Source organism: Microcaecilia unicolor, chromosome 7, assembly GCF_901765095.1.
Source record: "Microcaecilia unicolor chromosome 7, aMicUni1.1, whole genome shotgun sequence".
In the NCBI taxonomy this organism is placed as follows: domain Eukaryota; kingdom Metazoa; phylum Chordata; class Amphibia; order Gymnophiona; family Siphonopidae; genus Microcaecilia; species Microcaecilia unicolor.
In genome coordinates, this window is record NC_044037.1 from 99,043,821 (window position 1) to 99,062,217 (window position 18,397).

Here is an 18,397-nt window from a genome sequence, read left to right on the forward strand (position 1 = left end):
TGATGATATGGAAGGTAAAATTATGTATAATCATACCTGATAATTTTCTTTCCATTAATCATAGCTGATCAATCCATAGCCCCTCCCAGATATCTGTACTGTTTTTATTCTGGTTGCATTTCAGGTTCAAGTTTAGTCTTCAGTTACTTCAGAAAGACTTCGTGTTCAAGTTTTTTCACTTGGATTCTTCAAGAGTTAAGACGAGTTTGTGTTACAGTGAGCTGCTGCATTCCTCTCCCCTCCGTTTACGGGGCTGGATTGAGACTTAAAATTCTGCCGGCACTCCCTCCCGCTTCGTGCGGCTGTAGGGCAGCTTTGTACCCCTCCCGCTTCGGCGGTGTTAGGGTCAGTCAGCTCCTCCCGCGGTTGCGGTTGCAGGATAAGCCAGATCCCCCCGCATCGGCGGGTGTGGTGTCCCTCCCCCACTCCGCGGGGATGAGCTGGACGGATTCCCCTCCCCCACTTGTGTGGGGATGAGCTGGGTTAATTCCCCTCCCCCGTTTCGGCGGTGGTGAGCTGGGCAGAGTGTCCCTTCGTGGGTGTAATTCTCTAAGTGCTGAGTCCTGCAGATGGAGCTTTGATATCGACATACTGAGGAGTTTCCGGCAGCACATGACCACATATAGGGAGGCAAAAGTTTGCTCTCTATCTCCACCTGCTGGTAGATGGACACAACCAACCAGTCTATGGATTGATCAGCTATGATTAATGGAAAGAAAATTATCAGGTATGATTATACATAATTTTACCTTATGCCACCGAATAAACGCTTCTGAGTCTAATCCTGGTGAAAACAGTGTGTTGCCCCAAAGTGAGAGAAAGTCTGTAATCTGTGGATTCCCCTCCCCCCCCCCCCCCCCCCCCCCCCCGCAACGCACTAATTCTGTACAAGTGTCTCTAAGAGAACGTATCAAAATGCTGGTTTTTACAAACAGTGGCAATTGACTCATGGGTGCATGTAATAATAATTTTGTGCCATAAGAACATAAGCATTGCCATACTGGGACAGACCGAAGGTCCATCAAGCCCAGTATCCTGCTTCCAATAGTGGCCAATCCAGGTCACAAGTAGCTGGCAAGATCCCAAAACGGTAAACAGATTTTGTGCTGCTTATCCTAGAAATAAGCAGTGGATTTTCCCATCTTAATAATGGTTTATGGGCTTTTCTTTTAGGAAACTATCCAAACCATTTTTAAAACCCTGCTAAGCTAACTGCTTTTACCACATTTCTCTGGCAACGATACCACAGTGTTCTGTATTCTTTCTCATACAATGGAGTAAAGTCTTGTTTGTCCAAAAAACAGTCTTCTCATATGATGGAGTAAACACGCAGAATTGTATTTCCTTACATCTGGTAAACCTATATACTTCCTCTCACCCATTTCTCAAGTAACTTGTTGAATTTTGTTTTTGGGTTTTTTATCCCTCCAACAAAATGTGGATATTAATTTATGCAAACTTGCTGGGCAGCAGTTGGAGTATTCAGCCATCAAAGAAATAAAATAATTTTGAGAAGGGCAATTCTACTATGTAATGTGAGTAGTAAGCCATTCCATTTAGCCAAATAATGCATAGGTCCCATTTTATGTGTGAGACCTAGTTACTAATAACTGGGGTTAAGAATAAAATTACACATCTTAAAGATAGCCAACATTGATAACTTCCTCACTTAAATTGTTGTCCACCAAGAAAATCTTGTTTGGATAGCCTAGCTCTGCACAATTTGCAGAAACACGGCACACACTCCATAGATTCACCTTAGAAGGAAGTGCATTCCAATATTTTGGGCCAACACATTATGGAAATGGTCTACCTCTTGTTGGAAGGATTGTAGGGCATGAGATGGATAATATAGAGAAATATGGCCTTGTAGACAAGGAGGGGTGCGAGCATTGACATATCTACTATAATAAAACTCACCCTCAACATTCTGAAGACAACATTCTGAAGTCACTCAGTCACTCCCTGAAGGGTTCGTCAGTTCATGGTGGTGAAGCCACAACACTGACCATGTCTCTCTGCCCCGCCCTCACATGACGGACCAATCAGAAAAAACATCCTCAACGTTCTGAAACACAAAGGACCATCACAAAACCGTTCCCAGGCAACGCTAGGCGACGTAAGACGGACCTATCAAAGGAAATTATGTGGCAATAAGGGAGGAGCATTCACCAGCAGAAAGGCTCATTATCTGTGAACGAGAGAAGAATATTCCTGCTGTGGGTATGTACAAAAACAGACCGGGGGGGGGGGGGGGGGGGGATTTTAAAATGCCTAATGCCGGTGCTGGAGGGCCTATAGCACAGACTATATTTGGGTTTGCTTGACGTGGAGTTGGTGGAGCCGGAGAACAGCGTGCTCCTCACCATCTGGGACGTGGGCGAACAGGACAAGCTGCGGCCCAGCTGGAAGGATTAACCGCGACCCAGCCAGTAGCAAACAGCGACCAAGGAAGACTCCTTCCCTGCCTAGGAATCGCTGGAGACTGGCTGCCAAACTAACGAAACAACCGCACACCGACGCACCACCTCCATCATTCGAAAGGCATCCACTCTTTCTTCAACAGAAATGCAAACTAATAATACAAAACAAACGAATATCCGGTTTCTCACGCGGCTGCAGGTAACTCCCCACCCCCTTCCTCTTCCCCTTTTGCCGAAGCGGCCAAGGACGTGACCAACCATCCCCAACCTCAGACAAGCTGTCTCCCACCTCGGGGATTCCCCGAGCACACGGAAAAAGATGGCCGTGCTTCCCGCAGCGCATACATGTTTCAGCATTCCCTTGCAGCCGGCCTGAAATGGACCGAACATACCGGATCACCCCCCCACCCCCCCCCCCCCCCCCCCGATGGCCCGAGACCGTGCTCCTTTCCCTTCCGCCAACTTAAAACAACCATCCCCGTCCTCAGGCAAGCCGTCTCCCACCTCCAGGATGCCCAGAACCCCAGCCCAACGGAAAAAGACGACGCTGCTTCCCACAGCACATTTCTCTTCCAGCGTTCCCCTACAGCAGCCCTGAAACGGCCAAAAAATACCGACAGACCAAGAACGTGCTCCTCTACCTTCCGCCCATCTAAAACAACACTGCTGCCTCAGCACAACACAAAAAAAAAACCCCCCGGAAAAAACAATCCACCACTCATCAAAGGCTGACCACATTTACATTTCACCAACAGAAAGACCCCCCTCCACAAACCTCCTTGACAGACAAAACCACAAGCACACACAATACAACAGAAACACACCCTCAAAGCCACACACCAATCCATCCCACTTTGCCAGCACAGCACATCCCGCAACCCCCCAAGCAAAAAACAAACAAAAAAAAAAAAGACACACATCAACAACCTGCACACACACCCCACCCTCACACACTCACACACACACAAAATAACTCTGTGACACATACACACACACACACACACACACACACACACACAAAAGCCACATGCTAGCGCCCGTTTCATTGGTTTCGTAAACGGGCCTTTTTTACTAGTTTATAAATAATAAATAAGAACACACAGAATTTATTACTTTCTCTTTCTACCTTGTTATCAATAGAAATCAAACAAAATAAAACATGGAAAAGAAAATAAGATGATACCTTTTTTATTGGACATAACTTAATACATTTCTTGATTAGCTTTCGAAGGTTGCCCTTCTTCGTCCGATCGGAAATAAGCAAATGTGTTAGTTGATAGTATATATAGGAGGGTATGCATGGGTACATCAAAGCATTTCATTTCATTGATAGTCTAACAGGATGGGTGTGGGTACGTGAGAGGAGAGTGATAAACAGAGAAATACAACTTTATGGTTTATAATGGGCTAGAAAACCCAGATCCTTGTTAAGTCCTGTCTGTTGGGTGTCAAAATATTCAATCATTCTGACTTCAAAGGTCTTACGTTCCTGTATTGTTTTAAAGTTACCCTTCAGGATTCTTACTATGAAATCACTGGTGCAGTGTCCTGGTCCTGTAAAGTGTTGACCCACAGGGGTGGGAATCTGCCTGGCACCAGCTTTCTTCATGTTGTGTCTATGTAAATTGAATCTTGTCTTAAGCATCTGGCCTGTTTCTCCAATATAGCATCCTTCGTTACATTTTTTACACTGAATGATATATACCACATTGGAAGATGAGCATGTGAAAGATTCCTTTATGTTGAATGTTTTTCCTTTGTGAATGACTGTGGGGTCCTGTGAAATGTTTTGGCATAGCTTGCAGCTGGATCTGTTACAGGGAAACGTGCCCTTTTCTTTTTCAGTCTGTGTTGGGAGTTTACTTCTGATTAGTTTGTGTTTTAAGTTGGGTGGCTGTTGGAAGGCCAGCACTGGTGGGGATGGGAATATCTCTTTCAGTAATTCATCCTCCTGGAGTAGAGGCTGTAGGTCTCTTATGATTTTCCTCAGTTTCTCCAGCTCTGGGTTGTATGTAACTACAAGGGGGATTCTGTCTGTGGCTTTCTTTTCTTTGTACTGTAGCAGATTTTCCCTGGGTGTTTTGAGGGAGGAGGCAATATTCCTGGAGATTATTTTGGGGTTGTAGCCTTTCTGTTTGAAGGATGTGGTCAGGATTTCAAGGTGTCTTAATAGTAAAATTGTTTCAGAGTTTCTTCCCCCTCTGTCCAAATCATAAAAATGTCATCGATGTACCAGTAGTATTTTAGAGGTTTGGTCTGGTATGTATTCAGAAATGTCTCTTCCAGCTCAGCCATAAAAAGGTTGGCATATTGGGGTGCTGTCCTGGTGCCCATCGCAGTGCCCATTATTTGTAGATAGATATCATTGTTGAAGCGGAAGTAGTTGTGAGTTAAAATACATTTGATTAATTTTGTAATAGTTTCTGGTGAGTATTGATGGTCCAGTGTGGATGTTTTTAGGAGTCTCCCACATGCAGCTATGCCGTCCGTATGTGGAAAGTTGCTGTATAGTGATTCTAGATCCATCGTGACCAGAAGGGTGTTTGGTGGTAATTGCTTGATATTTTTCAATTTATTCAGAAAGTCTGTGGTGTCTTGTACGAAGCTGTTAGTTTTGTGCACGAGAGGTTTCAGAATTCCCTCTATGAATCCAAATATTTCCTCCGTGAGTGTGCCAATACCTGATATGATTGGTCTGCCAGGGTTTCCAGGTTTGTGGATTTTGGGTAGCATATAGAATGTGCCCACAGAAGGCTGGTTTGGTATGAGTTTCTTCAGGTGTGGCTGCGCTTGTGTAGGAAATGTTCTGATAAGATCTTTTAGCTGCTTTGTATAATCCTGTGTGGGGTCTTCAGTTAGTTTCCTGTAGTATGTGTTGTCTGAGAGCTGTCTGTGCCCCTCTTCAATGTATTTTTGCGTGTCCATAATTACCACTGCGCCTCCTTTGTCTGTGGGTTTGATGATAATGCGTTCATTAGTTTGTAGAGTTCTTATGGCCGCTCTTTCTGGTGGGGTAAGATTGTACAGAATCCTCGTTTGTTTGTTGGAAAGTTGTGCTTTTACCCTATGTCTGAAACTTTCTATGTAATTATCCAGCTTGTAGTTGTGTCCCTCCTGTGGGGTGAAATAAGTGTTCTTTTGTTTCAGACTGTATTCTGGTCTGTTGGGGGTCCCTCTATTGTGGAAATGTGCTTTAAGACGCATTTTTCTAAAGAATTCTTCTAGGTCTGAATATAGTTGGATTTCATCCAGTTTGTTGGATGGGCAAAATGAGAGCCCTTTGGAGAGTACAGAGACTTCATGCTGTGATAGTTGATGGTCCGAGAGGTTTTATTATCCCCATCTGATCTGCATTTCTAGAGGTGTGATCAGTATTCCCTGGTTTGTTTGGGCTCTGATTTTCACATGCCTCAGAGGTATATCCAAGTGGCTCCAAGGTGTCTGGGGATGTTGGTTCTTTATAGCTGTAGCTGTTCCAGGACGACCTGTTTCTCTCTCTGTGATTCTGCAGGAGAGAAGACAGCTTTATTTCTTTTTTGCGGATTGCAATGTATTGTTTTTCTCCTTGGATGTAATGCAGGTCCTCTTTAAGTTGGTTCATACGGTGTGAATGTAGTTCCTCCATGTTCCTCATGATTTCATCCCTTTGGGTTTGTATTATTCTCTTTTTCTTGTAGAGTTGATGTATAACTTCATTTCTTAGTTTCTGACTAGTGCGTTTGCAGAGTTCCTCTGCATAGTCAGAATTGTAAGTAGTAGCCAAAGGATTTTTGATCCTCAGTCCTTTGGGAATGATGTCATTCTTCTTGCAGGTTGTCAGAAAATAAAGATGACGGTTCACTTTTGTTTCTTTTTCCAAAAGTTTGTTCATTTGCTTTTTCATGCGACTGTATGCGGTATCTTCCATCTTAAGTAGAGAGGTGTGGTAGCCGTGTTAGTCCACTCTTAAAGGTTATCAATAGAAATCAAACAAAGTAAAACATGGAAAATAAAATAAAATGATACCTTTTTTTATTGGACATAACTTAATACATTTCTTGATTAGCTCTCGAAGGTTGCCCTTCGTCAGATTGGACATAAGCATTGTAAAATACCACACAGTAATTCAGGTGTTGTTTGATATGAGCAGATGTCATTACTTTCTCTTTTTTTGTTTTTGACTTTACACAGGTGACCTATGAGATTGTGTACAATGGTACCCAGGGGATCCAAAACATTTCAGCAATCTTCATATTGACCAACATCTCTGGAGATCCAGGCGCCTCCCTGCAGCAGCATTTCAACCTCCTCTTTAGGGCAGGAAAGGGGTGGATTTTTACACCCTCTCTCTTTCTTGTGTTTTCTTCTCCAGCCTTTGCCTTTGTTTGCCTGTGTCTTTCTCCATACTGTCTGATGTTGACCTTTTTTGCTTTTTTTTTTTTTTTTTTTCCAAATCCTTTTTTAAAATGGTTTTTTTCCCCCCTGCCAGTCAGTACAGCAGAATCTCACATCCTCTGCTGCTTTTCTTCGGAGTGGGAACCCTGGCTATATCACAGGAACCCCAGTCCTAACTTCAGTTTCAGACAGCAAGCAGCCTGTATCCTACCACCACAGCTTTGATTGCATTTCTACGCTGTTTTGTGTTTCCTGTGAGGCACGGTCCCCAAACTATCAGCTTGCTATACTTTTCCTGCCAATGACTGAACCTAGTCTATGGAAAAAGTTGTCCTTTTTTTATTTTCCCATGCCGAACAGCAGTAAAGGCAGCAAGGCTGATATGGTTTCCAGATTTTATCAGCTAAGGAAAGTAATGGTAGAATGTCATGGTGACAAACTCAGAGGGGGGCCTCAACTTTGATACAGAACATTTTAAGCTGAAGGGGCTTATTTGGCCTTCTTAATGGTAATAAATAGAAATAAATCAAAACATTGAAAAGAAAATAAGATGATACCTTTTTATGGGACTAACAATACATTTTTTGATTAGCTTTCGAAGGCAACCCTTCTTTTTCAGATCAGAAATGAGCAAATGTTGACATATCAGAATATATAAGTGAAACACAAAAGCATTCCAATGACAGTCTTTACAGTAAGAGGGTGGGGTGGGTTAGGTGTGAAACAGGGAAAATTGGATGGGTGAGAGGGAGAGATGGATGGGTGATACGAGGGTGACAAAGCAGTAGAATTTTATGGTTTATAATGAGATAGGAAACCCAGATCTTTGTTACTTCCTGTCTGGGGGTGTCAAAATATTTTACCATTTTGACTTCAAAGGTTTTACATTCCTGGATTGTCTTAAAATTTCCTTTTAGTATTCTCACCATAAAATCATTGATGCAGTGTTCTGGTTTTGTAAAGTGCTGTCCTACAGAGGTAACATCCTGGTTGGCATTGTGATGTTTAATATGATGTCTGTGTAAATTGATTCTCTTCTTTAGCTTGTTTCTTCAGTATAGCACCCTTCTTGAAAAGTTTGGGAATCCCTGCTGTGAGATTTCACTTTCACCTAAGCAGTCACTCTCCACACATCCTATATTCTTCTTTTGAGTCCTTGCTCACATACAGACAGCCACTCCCTACACACCTCGCATTCTGTCTCCTGAGACTCTCCCGTTCTGATAACCAGCAGTCTCTATGTAGAGTTCAAGGTCGAGAAGGAATGGTCCACATGTCCAGTTTGCTGGAAGCTATTGACCTGAGTGATAGAGGAAGAGGAGAGACTAAGTACTGGGAAATAATGTGCTTCATGTAAAAATTTTAGTTTATGTTTATGGTATAGTGGTAGAAGGGAAAGGGAGAAGTTGCTCAGAATTTCATTTACAGTAATAGTTCGGTTTTCGTTGACTTCGGTTGTCGTCGGTTTTGGTTTCTGTCGATTTTTTCCACGAAAAATTTGTCTTGGATTTCGTCAGTTGCCTCAGATTTCGTCGGTGTGCCCACGTGACCTCGCTCCTAATTTTGCAAAAACAAAAGGCGACCCACGCATTCTCCTGCTCAGATGAGGAGGAAGAGACAAGGGAGAATGTGCCTTCTTCAGAGATTAAGGACATCTTCTTCATGTGGAGTAAGGTACAGGGGTTTTTTGGAGAAAAATCACACAGACAAAGCTGTTGCAGGCCGTGTCTGCAACTTGTTTAATGATAATATTTTGACCCATTTTAGGCAAATCTTAGAGGCGGCAGAAACAGACCTCTTTGGACAACTTTCTTGTGCGACATGGGCCCACTGATTCTGAAACTGGTCCTAGTGCCAAAAGACCAAGAAGGGAAGTAACCCCAGATAGTGCCTTGATACCTAAGGTCTTTATGGGGGGGATCACCCTTCCAAACAATAATATCTACACCTCTTCCCTCTTCACCCTCTTCCATACGCCAAGAAGAGTATTCAGAAAGGTAAATGCCATGTTAAATGTTCATTTATTCTTTACATTAGTCTTTTATATTCATTTTATATTAATTTCTTATTGTTTTTAGTATTAAACACTATATTCTCTATAAAATGTGTTTTTGGTATGTATTTTGGAGTACCTCCCTGTTCCTTTCTACCCTGTAATTCCCTTGCCTGTAATGTGTTGTCTGTCTGTTTTACCTAGATTGTAAGCTGTTTGAGCAGGGACTGTCTCTCTATGTCAAGTGTTCAGCGCTGCATGCGTCTGGTAGCGCTATATAAATGCTATTTGTAGTAGTAGTACTATCTAGAACGAATTAATTGGATTTACATTGATTCATATGGAAATAATTGCCTCGGTTTTCGTCGGTTTTGGATTTTGCCGATTGTTTTCGGACGGATTATCAACGAAAACCAAGGTATCACTGTGGTTTGGTTGGGGGGGGGGGGAGGTTCTCTGTTTGGTTTAGCATGTTAAGCACAAAGAAAAGAGAACCCATTTCAAGCTTGGCCACCTCCTGGTCCACCAAAGCCCAATCATCAGTGGACTGACCAAGAACCTACTTAGACCAGCAGAAACACGCCTGAGCTACCAGACCATTGCATATAGAAGCCTGTACTGCCAGGGCCGCAACATCAAAATTCTGCTTCAAGGGTGACTCCATCCTACGATCCTGCGGGCCTCTCAAGGCTATATCACCATCCACTGGCATGGTAGTCTTTCTAACTGCCAAAACCACGGCATCCACCACCGGAGGCCTAAGAGACTCCCTGTCATGGTCCGGAATAGGATACAGACACACCAACAACCGAGCCACCCTGAAAGGGGCGTCAGGTGAGTTCCATTGGGCCTGGATAACCTCCCTAATGTCCTGATGCATAAGAAAAGACAGGAGAATTTCCTAATGCACTTCAGCAAGGGTTCACCTTACTCAGTGCTTCCTTAGGATCAACACCAAAGAAACCTGGCTGATAAGCTCTTGCAATTTGTCCCTATGAAAGACCCAGACAACTGAAGCATCCTCTCCAGGGGGCAGTTCTTCCATCCAGGAGTCCTCCACCAGCTCCCCATTATCAGCCTGTTCCTCATCAGACCATCTCTGACCTTCCTCAAATACAAGCGAAATCTCCTCCATCACCTCTTCTTCCTCCCAGATCCTTTTTGGATGTTTGGGAGGAGGAGAAGGAGACTTTCCATACAGCTCCTCTGGAGGTGGAGAAGCTGAAACCTCAGCTGTGCAGGTGCAAAAGACCTTGTACATGGTCAACACAAACTCAGGAGAAAAATCAATTTTAGGAGGCACTGGAAAGCTCCTAGACTCTGCCTCACCCAAACCAGGAGCCATCAGATCCAGGTGCGGGGGCTGCTCTCTCCCCGACTGTAGAGACAAAATGGAGGTGGTTCCCACCACAGGCAGGGCTGCTATGGCGCTAGACTCACCAGGCCCTCCATTTTCTCTCGAATCCTCTGGAGTCTCCTGCTCGGCCTGACCCCAGGAAGCTACTGCTGCAGAATCGGAGCTTCTATAGCAAATGCAATATTTGCAACTACCTGCCTGATGAGCCCCCTGGCATGAACACTTCAGCCAGTCTGAATTCATCCCAGCCGAGCACATGCTGTGAACTCGGGAAATGGTCCCCACTGGATCCCATCCAATGACCAGCAAGGGCACCGACGCGCTACACCCCGATCCCTGGAGCAAAGAACCTCAACCCCAAGCCTGAGCACTGTGAGGGGGAAGGCAAGTACACTTCAAGCAACTTTTTTTTTTTTTTTGGACAACTCTATCAGCAGACCTACAGCTCTCTAAGCTGACTCTCTACACCAAAGCACAGGAGTATAGCTGATACGGTAGAACGCGGATTATCCGAACTCCGATTATCTGGATGTCCAGTTATCCGGATTGCTTCTGTTCCTTATCTTTTCCATTTTTTAAATCATAATCTCTGTATCATAGTTATCACATTATACATTATATACAGTAAAAAATGTTCTCCAAGGACAAATAGGCTTACATTCTCACAAGTGGGTAGGCGATCTACATCGGCCGGGAATCCAGCAAAGAAAAAATTCCAGAGCCTTCAGGGGCACATGCAGTGCCCACCCCCACCCCCGCGCATTCATGGAGTGTCTTCCCATCCACAGCGTCTCCGTGTCTCTTCAGTTTCTTCTTTTCTATGAGAGGAAGTAGCTCTGTCATCCGTTGCACCTCACATGTCCGGGAAGAGCCTTTACCATGTTTTCGGCGCTGTATTTTGTTTTTTATGTTCTTTTTCTTCATTATTTAAAAAAAAATCCTTTCCCTTCTTAGTTTTGTTTTTTTCCTTGCGTTTAAGTTTTCTTGTTTTCATCAAGGGCCCCCTTTTAGGCCTGCTTGGACGGTGTTCCTATTTTTGTTCCTTACCCTCTTTTTCAGGCACAATTGTGACCTTTAATTTTGCCGGAGCCATTTTCCCTTCCATGTCATCGAAGACTCCCAGTGGCTTCAAGCGTTGCTCCCAGTACAACCAGACCATCTTGGGTACCGATACACATTTTTGGTGTATTCAGTTCTTTGGGCCCAACCATAGCCTGGCAAACTGTGTCCTTTGCCTTTGTATGAAGAAAAGGACACAAATTTCCCAAGAAGCTCAACGCGAAAAACGTTTTGGAGCTTGGTCTGGTTCTTCTGCGTCGGCAACGAGGTTGGCGTCAACATCGAAGGAAGCATCGGAGTTGGGAATCGAGGTAGGGATGGTTGCTGCGAGACCCAGAGACACTGGGAGCAGCGAGGTGTCGAGTGGGTCCCCACCTGCCTCGAGTCCTCCTGTTATGCAGGTCCCCCAGGACCGGCCATCGTCGGACCCGACAACGAGGCGACGTGAGGGTTCGACGTTGTCCTCATTGGTACCGAGGAGTTTGGATGAAGTGCATTGGGCAAAGGCCAAGAAGCACCGACACTGATCTCTGACACATGGTGCTGGGAGCTCCAGGACGCCGAGGGACTCAGCACCCGAAAACCATTGACGCCGGGAGGACTGCTCTCTTTCGGTGCCAATGTGCATCTCTCCCAGCAGCCAAGATCTTGCTCCTGCACTCCAGGCGGTTCGGCAACCTGAGCTCACACCAGCCCCTTAGCCTTTACCGATGGCGGCTCTCGATGAGCGTATCCGGGCCTTGTTCCCAGAGCTCTTGGAGGGATTGATGCAGCGATGTTCATCGGTGGTGCCTGCGCCTGCCATGCCTTCTGCTGCGGCCCCGCCTGACCCCCCAGCCCGCGGTTCGGTCTCTGACACCGGTGTCGATTGCCACCCATGCTGGTTCTCCGACGTTGGTGGAGGAAGCTTCACTGCTGGTGAGGCAAGAGCCGGCTCCTCGACACTGCTCTCGAGGACATAGTTCCTCCACATCGAGATGGGCCTGGTCTCGGACATCACTGAGGTAAGTGCTCTCCGATACTGAAGAGGAGCGCTTGTGGAAATCTGAAGAGGATCCCAGGTACTTTTCCTCCGATGAGTCCTATGAGATCCCTTCTAAGGCTTCCCCTCCACCTGAGAGTAACATAGTAACATAGTAGATGATGGCAGAAAAAGACCTGCATGGTCCATCCAGTCTGCCCATGACAAACTCATATGTGTATACCTTACCTTGAATTTGTACCTGTCCTTTTCAGGGCACAGACCATATAAGTCTGCCCAGCAGTATTTCCCGCCTCCCAACCACCAGTCCCGCCTCCCATCACCGGCTCTGGTACAGACCGTATAAGTCTGCCCTCCCCTATCCTCGCCTCCTAACCACCACCCCCTCTTCCCCCCAACTGCTCCGCCACCCAATTTCAGCTAAGCTGCTGAGGATCCATTCCTTCTGCACAGGACTGTCTCCACCGGAAAATCTCTCCTTCACCTCCTTTGTATGGGAAATGGCGGAGGCTATTCCTTTCCACATATAAGTGGAGGATGAGCCCAGGGCTAAGATGCTCAAGGTCCTGGACTACACCTTTCCACCTAAGGAGGCAGTGAGGTCGCCTCTCCATGAGGTATTCAATGCAGTCCTTGTACGGAACTGGGTTGTCTGTCCCTGTGGTCCCCAAGAAAATTGATACTCCGTATCGGATCCACGGGGAACCTGGTTTGGCGAGGTCTCAGTTACCCCACGACTCCTTGGTGGTGGATGCCGCTCTCAAAAAGGCCAGGAGTACTATGGACTGTGCCTGGCTCCCCCAGGTAGGGAAGCTAGAATCCTGGACTCTTTTGGGAGAAAGATGTATCAGGCTGCTATGCTTATCGCCCATATTCAGTCTTACCAGCTCTTCACGAGCGTCTACTTACGGAACTCGGTGAGGCAGCTGTCCGACTTGGTCAATGTGCACCCTCCAGAGCAGGCCGAACCTTTTCACCAGTTGGTCAAGCAGCAGAAGGTGTGTCGCAAGTTCTTGGCCAAGGGCACTTACGACACTTTTGATGTGGCATCCAGAATCTCTGCCCAAGGTATAGCAATGCGCAGACTCTCATGGCTGCGTGTTTTGACCTGGACCATTCGGTTCAGCAGAGAATGGCGGATGCCCCTTGCCCAGGGGACAACCTTTTCGGAGAGAAGGTTGAAGAGGAAGCTGACCAGATTTAAAAAAAAAAAAAAAAGCACACAGGCTATGTCTTGATCCACTTCAATCTGGCTTTCGCTCCCTTCATTCAACTGAAACAGCGCTTGCTAAAGTCTACAATGATCTGTTCCTGGCCAGATCCAGAGGTCTCTATTCTATCCTCATCCTTCTCGATCTGTCTGCTGCTTTTGACACTGTTGATCACAGCCTACTCCTTGATACGCAGTCCTCACTTGGATTTCAGGGCTCTGTTCTTTCCTGGTTTTCTTCTTATCTCTCCCAGCATACCTTTAGTGTATACTCTAGTGGATCCTCTTCTGCTTCTATCCCACTGTCAGTTGGTGTACCTCAGGGATCTGTCCTGGGACCTCTTCTTTTCTCCATTTATACTTCTTCTCTTGGTACTCTGATCTCATCCCATGGTTTTCAGTATCATCTTTATGCTGATGACTCCCAGATCTACCTCTCCACACCAGAAATCTCAGCTGAAATCCAGGCCAAAGTATCAGCCTGCCTGTCTGACATTGCTGCCTGGATGTCTCAGCACCATCTGAAACTAAACATGACCAAGACTGAGCTTCTTATCTTTCCCCCTAAACCAACCTCTCCTCCTCCCCCATTCTCTGTTTCTGTGGATAACACTCTCATCCTTCCTGTCTCATCAGCTTGTAACCTTGGGGTCATCTTCGACTCCTCCCTTTCCTTCTCTGCACATATTCAGCAGACTGCTAAAACCTTTCGTTTCTTTCTCTATAATATCACCAAAATTCACCCCTTCTGAGCACACTACCAGAACCCTTATCCACACTCTTATCACTTCTCGCTTAGACTATTGCTTCTCATAGGTCTCCCACTTAGCCATCTCTCTCCTCTTCAATCTGTTCAAAATTCTGCTGCATGACTAATATTCCGCCAGTCGTTATGCTCATATTAGCCCTCTTCTCAAGTCACTTCATTGGCTTCCTATCCGTTTCTGCATACAGTTCAAACTCCTCTTATTGACCTATAAGGGCATTCACTCTGCAGCTCCTCAGTACCTCTCCACGCTTGTTGGGTAGTGCCACATATTCTCCTATATCTTAAAAATTGTGAAAAGGGACAACTGTTCTTAAGATGAACCAGATGCATACTTTTATATGCTAAAAAAAAATTTCTATATGTGGGTTTGGAATAAACTTCTGTGCTCAGATAACTGCCTTCTTTTTTTAATCCACACATCTAGAAAATTAAAATGTTCATAATAGAAATTACAGTCAAACTTGATGGTAGGATAACATCCATTAAGTTCTTCCACAAATTGGAGTAACTCAGCCAGTAGCATTCCGTAACAAAAATGTCACCTATGTAACTCCCTTAGTATACAACCTTATTGTACCCTGGTGTGGGATAACCACACCTGATTCACTTCTACCTCATTTGACCACAACACAATCTTGTATTTGTTATCAACCGAAATGGCAAACAACATTACGGTACTTTGTAAGCCACATTGAGCCTGCAAATAGGTGGGAAAATGTGGGATATAAATGTAACAAATAAATAAATAAATAAATCTCTCCCTACATTCCTCCCCGGGAACTCCGTTTTCTGGGTAAATCTCTCTTATCTGCACCCTTCTCCTCCACTGCTAACTCCAGACTCCGTTCCTTTTATTTTGCTGCTCCATATGCCTAGAATAGACTTCCTGAGCCAGTACTTCAAGCTCCATCTCAGGCCGTCTTCAAATCTAAGCTTAAAGCCCACCGTTTTGGTGCTGCTTTTAACTCCTAACCCTTATTCACATGTTCAGAACCCTTATTTTATCACCCTCACTTTAATATTCCCTTATTTCTTGTTTGTCCTGTTTGTCCTAATTAGATTGTTTAGCTCTGTCGAGCAGGGACTGTCTCTTCATGTTCAGGTGTACAGCGCTGCGTATGTCTAGTAGCACTATAGAAATGATTAGTAGTAGTAGTATGTCTTCTCTCTCCCGCCGGATGTCTTCTGCAGCCACCTCCTCATCCAGGAGGTATTTTGGTAGGTCACGTAGTGCTCCATATACCTATTCTAGGCCTAGGTATGCTTCTGCGGCTCACTAGCCTGCACAGACTCAGCCCCAGCGTGCTCGTTCTCATCAACAGCGTGTGCCCAAGACCGTGCTGCTCCCCAGCAAAAGCAAGGGATGAGCTTTTGACTGGCTCCAGCAGAACATAGCCACTATCAAAGTCCATGCCGGATGACTTACCGGTTGGAGGGAGGTTGACATTTTTTCACCAAAGGTGGCCTCTCATAACCTCTGACCGGTGGGTTCTTCAAATAGTCCATTTTGGGTACAACCTCAGTTTGCTTTCCAAGCCTCCAAATTGCCCACCGAGAGCTCATTCTTTCAGCTCTCAGCACAGGCAGGTACTTGCAGAGGAACTCTCTGCCCTTCTAAAGACCAATGCGGTCAAACCCGTTCCACCTGGGGAAGAAAGGCAAGGATTCTGCTCCAGGTACTCCCTTGTGCAGAAAGACAGGGAGGATGCTTCCCATCCTAGATCTAAGGGCCCTGAACAAATTCCTAGTCCGAGAAAAGTTCAGGATGGTTTCTCTGGGCACTTCTCTTCCCATGATTCAGAAAAACAATTGTCTATGCTCTCTGGACTTAAAGGATGCATACATTCACATCCCTATACTCCCAGCTCACAGGAAGTAGTTTCGGCTGGGAACACATCACTTTCAGTACCATGTATTGCCTATTTGATCTCGCATCAGCTCCCATGGTATTTTCAAAATGCCTAGTAGTAGTTGCTATGCAGACTGGGAATTCATGTGTTCCCTTATCTTGATGATTGGCTGATAAAGAGCACTTCGGAGACCGGTGTCCGAGAGTCCATGCGGATGACTATTCAGGTGCTGGAGCTACTAGGGTTTGTCCCATCTCCAACCTGTTCAACAATTAGAGCTCATAGGAGCCCTGCTCGATACGAGAAATGTTGAAGCCTACCTCCCAGAGGCACGGGCGGACAGCCTCCTTTCCCTTGCATCCAAGGTTCATACATCTCAGCAGGTCACCGCCCGGAAGATGTTGAGATTGTTGGGCCACATGGCCTCCACAGTTTATGTTACTCCCATGGCTCAACTTCACATGAGATCTGCTCAATGGACCCTAGCTTCTCAGTGGTATCAAGCCATGAGGAATCTAGAAGATGTCATCCTAGTGCCAGCGGAGCTTGTATGCTCCCTTCAGTGGTGGACAGTTCGACCCAATCTGACCTTGGGACTACCATTCCAAATTCCTCAGCTACAAAAAGTGCTGATGATGGATTCATCTCTTCCGGGGTGGGGGGCTCATGTAGATGGGCTCCACTCTCAAGGAGCTTGGTCTTTCCAGAAAACGGATCTTCAACCTCCTGGAGCTCCAAGTGATCTGGAATGCTCTAAAGGCTTTCAAAGATTGGCTGTCCCATCAGATTTTCCTAATTCAAATGGACAACCAGGTTGCAATGTATTACACCAACAAGCAGGGGGCACAGGATCTCGCCCTCTATGTCAGGAAGCCGTCCAGATGTGGCTTTGGGTGTGCCATCATGGCATGTTTCTCCAAGCCATTTATATGGCGGGTGTAAACAATGGCCTGGTTGACAGACTGAGCAGGATAATGCAGCCTCATGAGTGGTCTCTCAACATGATTGTAGCCCGAAAGATCTTATGAGCATGGGGCACCCCCTCGGTGGATCTTTTTGCCACTCAGTCCAATTACAGGGCCCCTCAGTTCTGTTCCAGGCTTCAGGCCCATGTCAGACTAACATCAGATGCTTCATTGGGGGGCAGACCTTCTGTATGCGTATCCTCCAATACCTCCAGTGGGAAAAACTTTGTTGAAACTCAAGCAAGACCACGGAACCATGATTCTGATCGCACCCTACTGGCCACGAGATATTTGGTTCCCTCTTCTTCTGGAATTGTCCTCCGAAGAACCATGTATATTGGAGTATTTTCCGACCCTCGTCGCACAGAACGAGGGTTCGCTTCTACATTTCAACCTGTAGTCTCTGGCTTTCACGGCCTGGATGTTGAGAGTCTAGAATTTGCTTCCTTGGGTTTTTCAGAGGATGTCTCCCGAGTCTTGCTGGCTTCCATGAAAGATTTCACTAAGAGGTGGTATTCTTTTAAATGGAAGAGGGTTGTCCCCCCTTTCTTGTCCTACACAGACCCTGCTTGAATACCTTCTATACTTTTCGGAGTGTGGTCTCAAGACCAACTCCATAAGGGTTCACCTTAGTGCAATTAGTGCTTATCATCAGTGTGTAGAAGGTAAGCCTATCTCTGGAGAGCCTCATGAGAGGTTTGCTTTTGTCAAAGACCCCTGTCAAACCTCAGACTGTGTCATAGGATCTCAACGTCGGTCTCACCCAGCTGATGAAAGCTCCCTTTGAGCCACTGAATTCCTGAAGTATTTGACCTAGAAGGTCATTTTCTTGGTGGCTGTTACTTCAGCTCGTAGGGTCAGTAGGCCTTAGTAGTGGATGCACCTTATAGTAAGTTTAATCACAATAGAGTAGGCCTCCGCACACACCCTAAGTTCCTGTCAAAGGTGGTGTCTGAGTTCCATCTGAACCAGTCGATTGTCTTGCCAACATTCTTTCCCCAACCTCAAGCTGACCATGGCAAAAGAAGCTTGCACACCTTGGACTGCAAGAGAGCGTTGGCCTTTTATATGGAGCAGACAAAGCCCTTCAGACAGTCCGCCCAGTTGTTTGTTTCTTTTGATCCCAACAGGGGGGGAGTCGCCATCAGTAAACGCACTATTTCCAATTGTCTAGCAGATTGCATTTCCTTCACTTATGCCCAAGCTGGGCTGACTTTAGAGGGTCATGTCACAGCTCATAATGTTAGAGCCATGGCCACATCAGTGGCCCACTTAAAGTCAGCCTCCGTTGAAGAGATTTGCAAGGCTGCGACGTGGTGTACAGCCACACATTCACATCTCACTGCTGCCTTCAGCAAGATATTCGACAGTCTGTTTGGGCAGTCAGTGTTGCAGAATCTGTTTGGGGTTTAGAA

At 45.7% G+C, this 18,397-nt stretch overlaps 1 protein-coding gene across 2 annotated transcripts in view; it reads left to right on the forward strand.

Annotated features, from left to right (window-relative positions):
* TCTN3 (tectonic family member 3) overlaps window positions 1-18,397 on the forward strand; it is a 139,321-nt gene that overhangs the window by 102,625 nt on the left and 18,299 nt on the right. For both annotated transcript variants that reach the window (XM_030208732.1, XM_030208733.1), the window contains exons 9-10: window positions 6,594-6,719; window positions 6,892-6,999. In XM_030208732.1, the coding sequence (XP_030064592.1) occupies window positions 6,594-6,719; window positions 6,892-6,999 (234 nt within the window). The remainder of the gene's footprint in view (window positions 1-6,593; window positions 6,720-6,891; window positions 7,000-18,397) is intronic.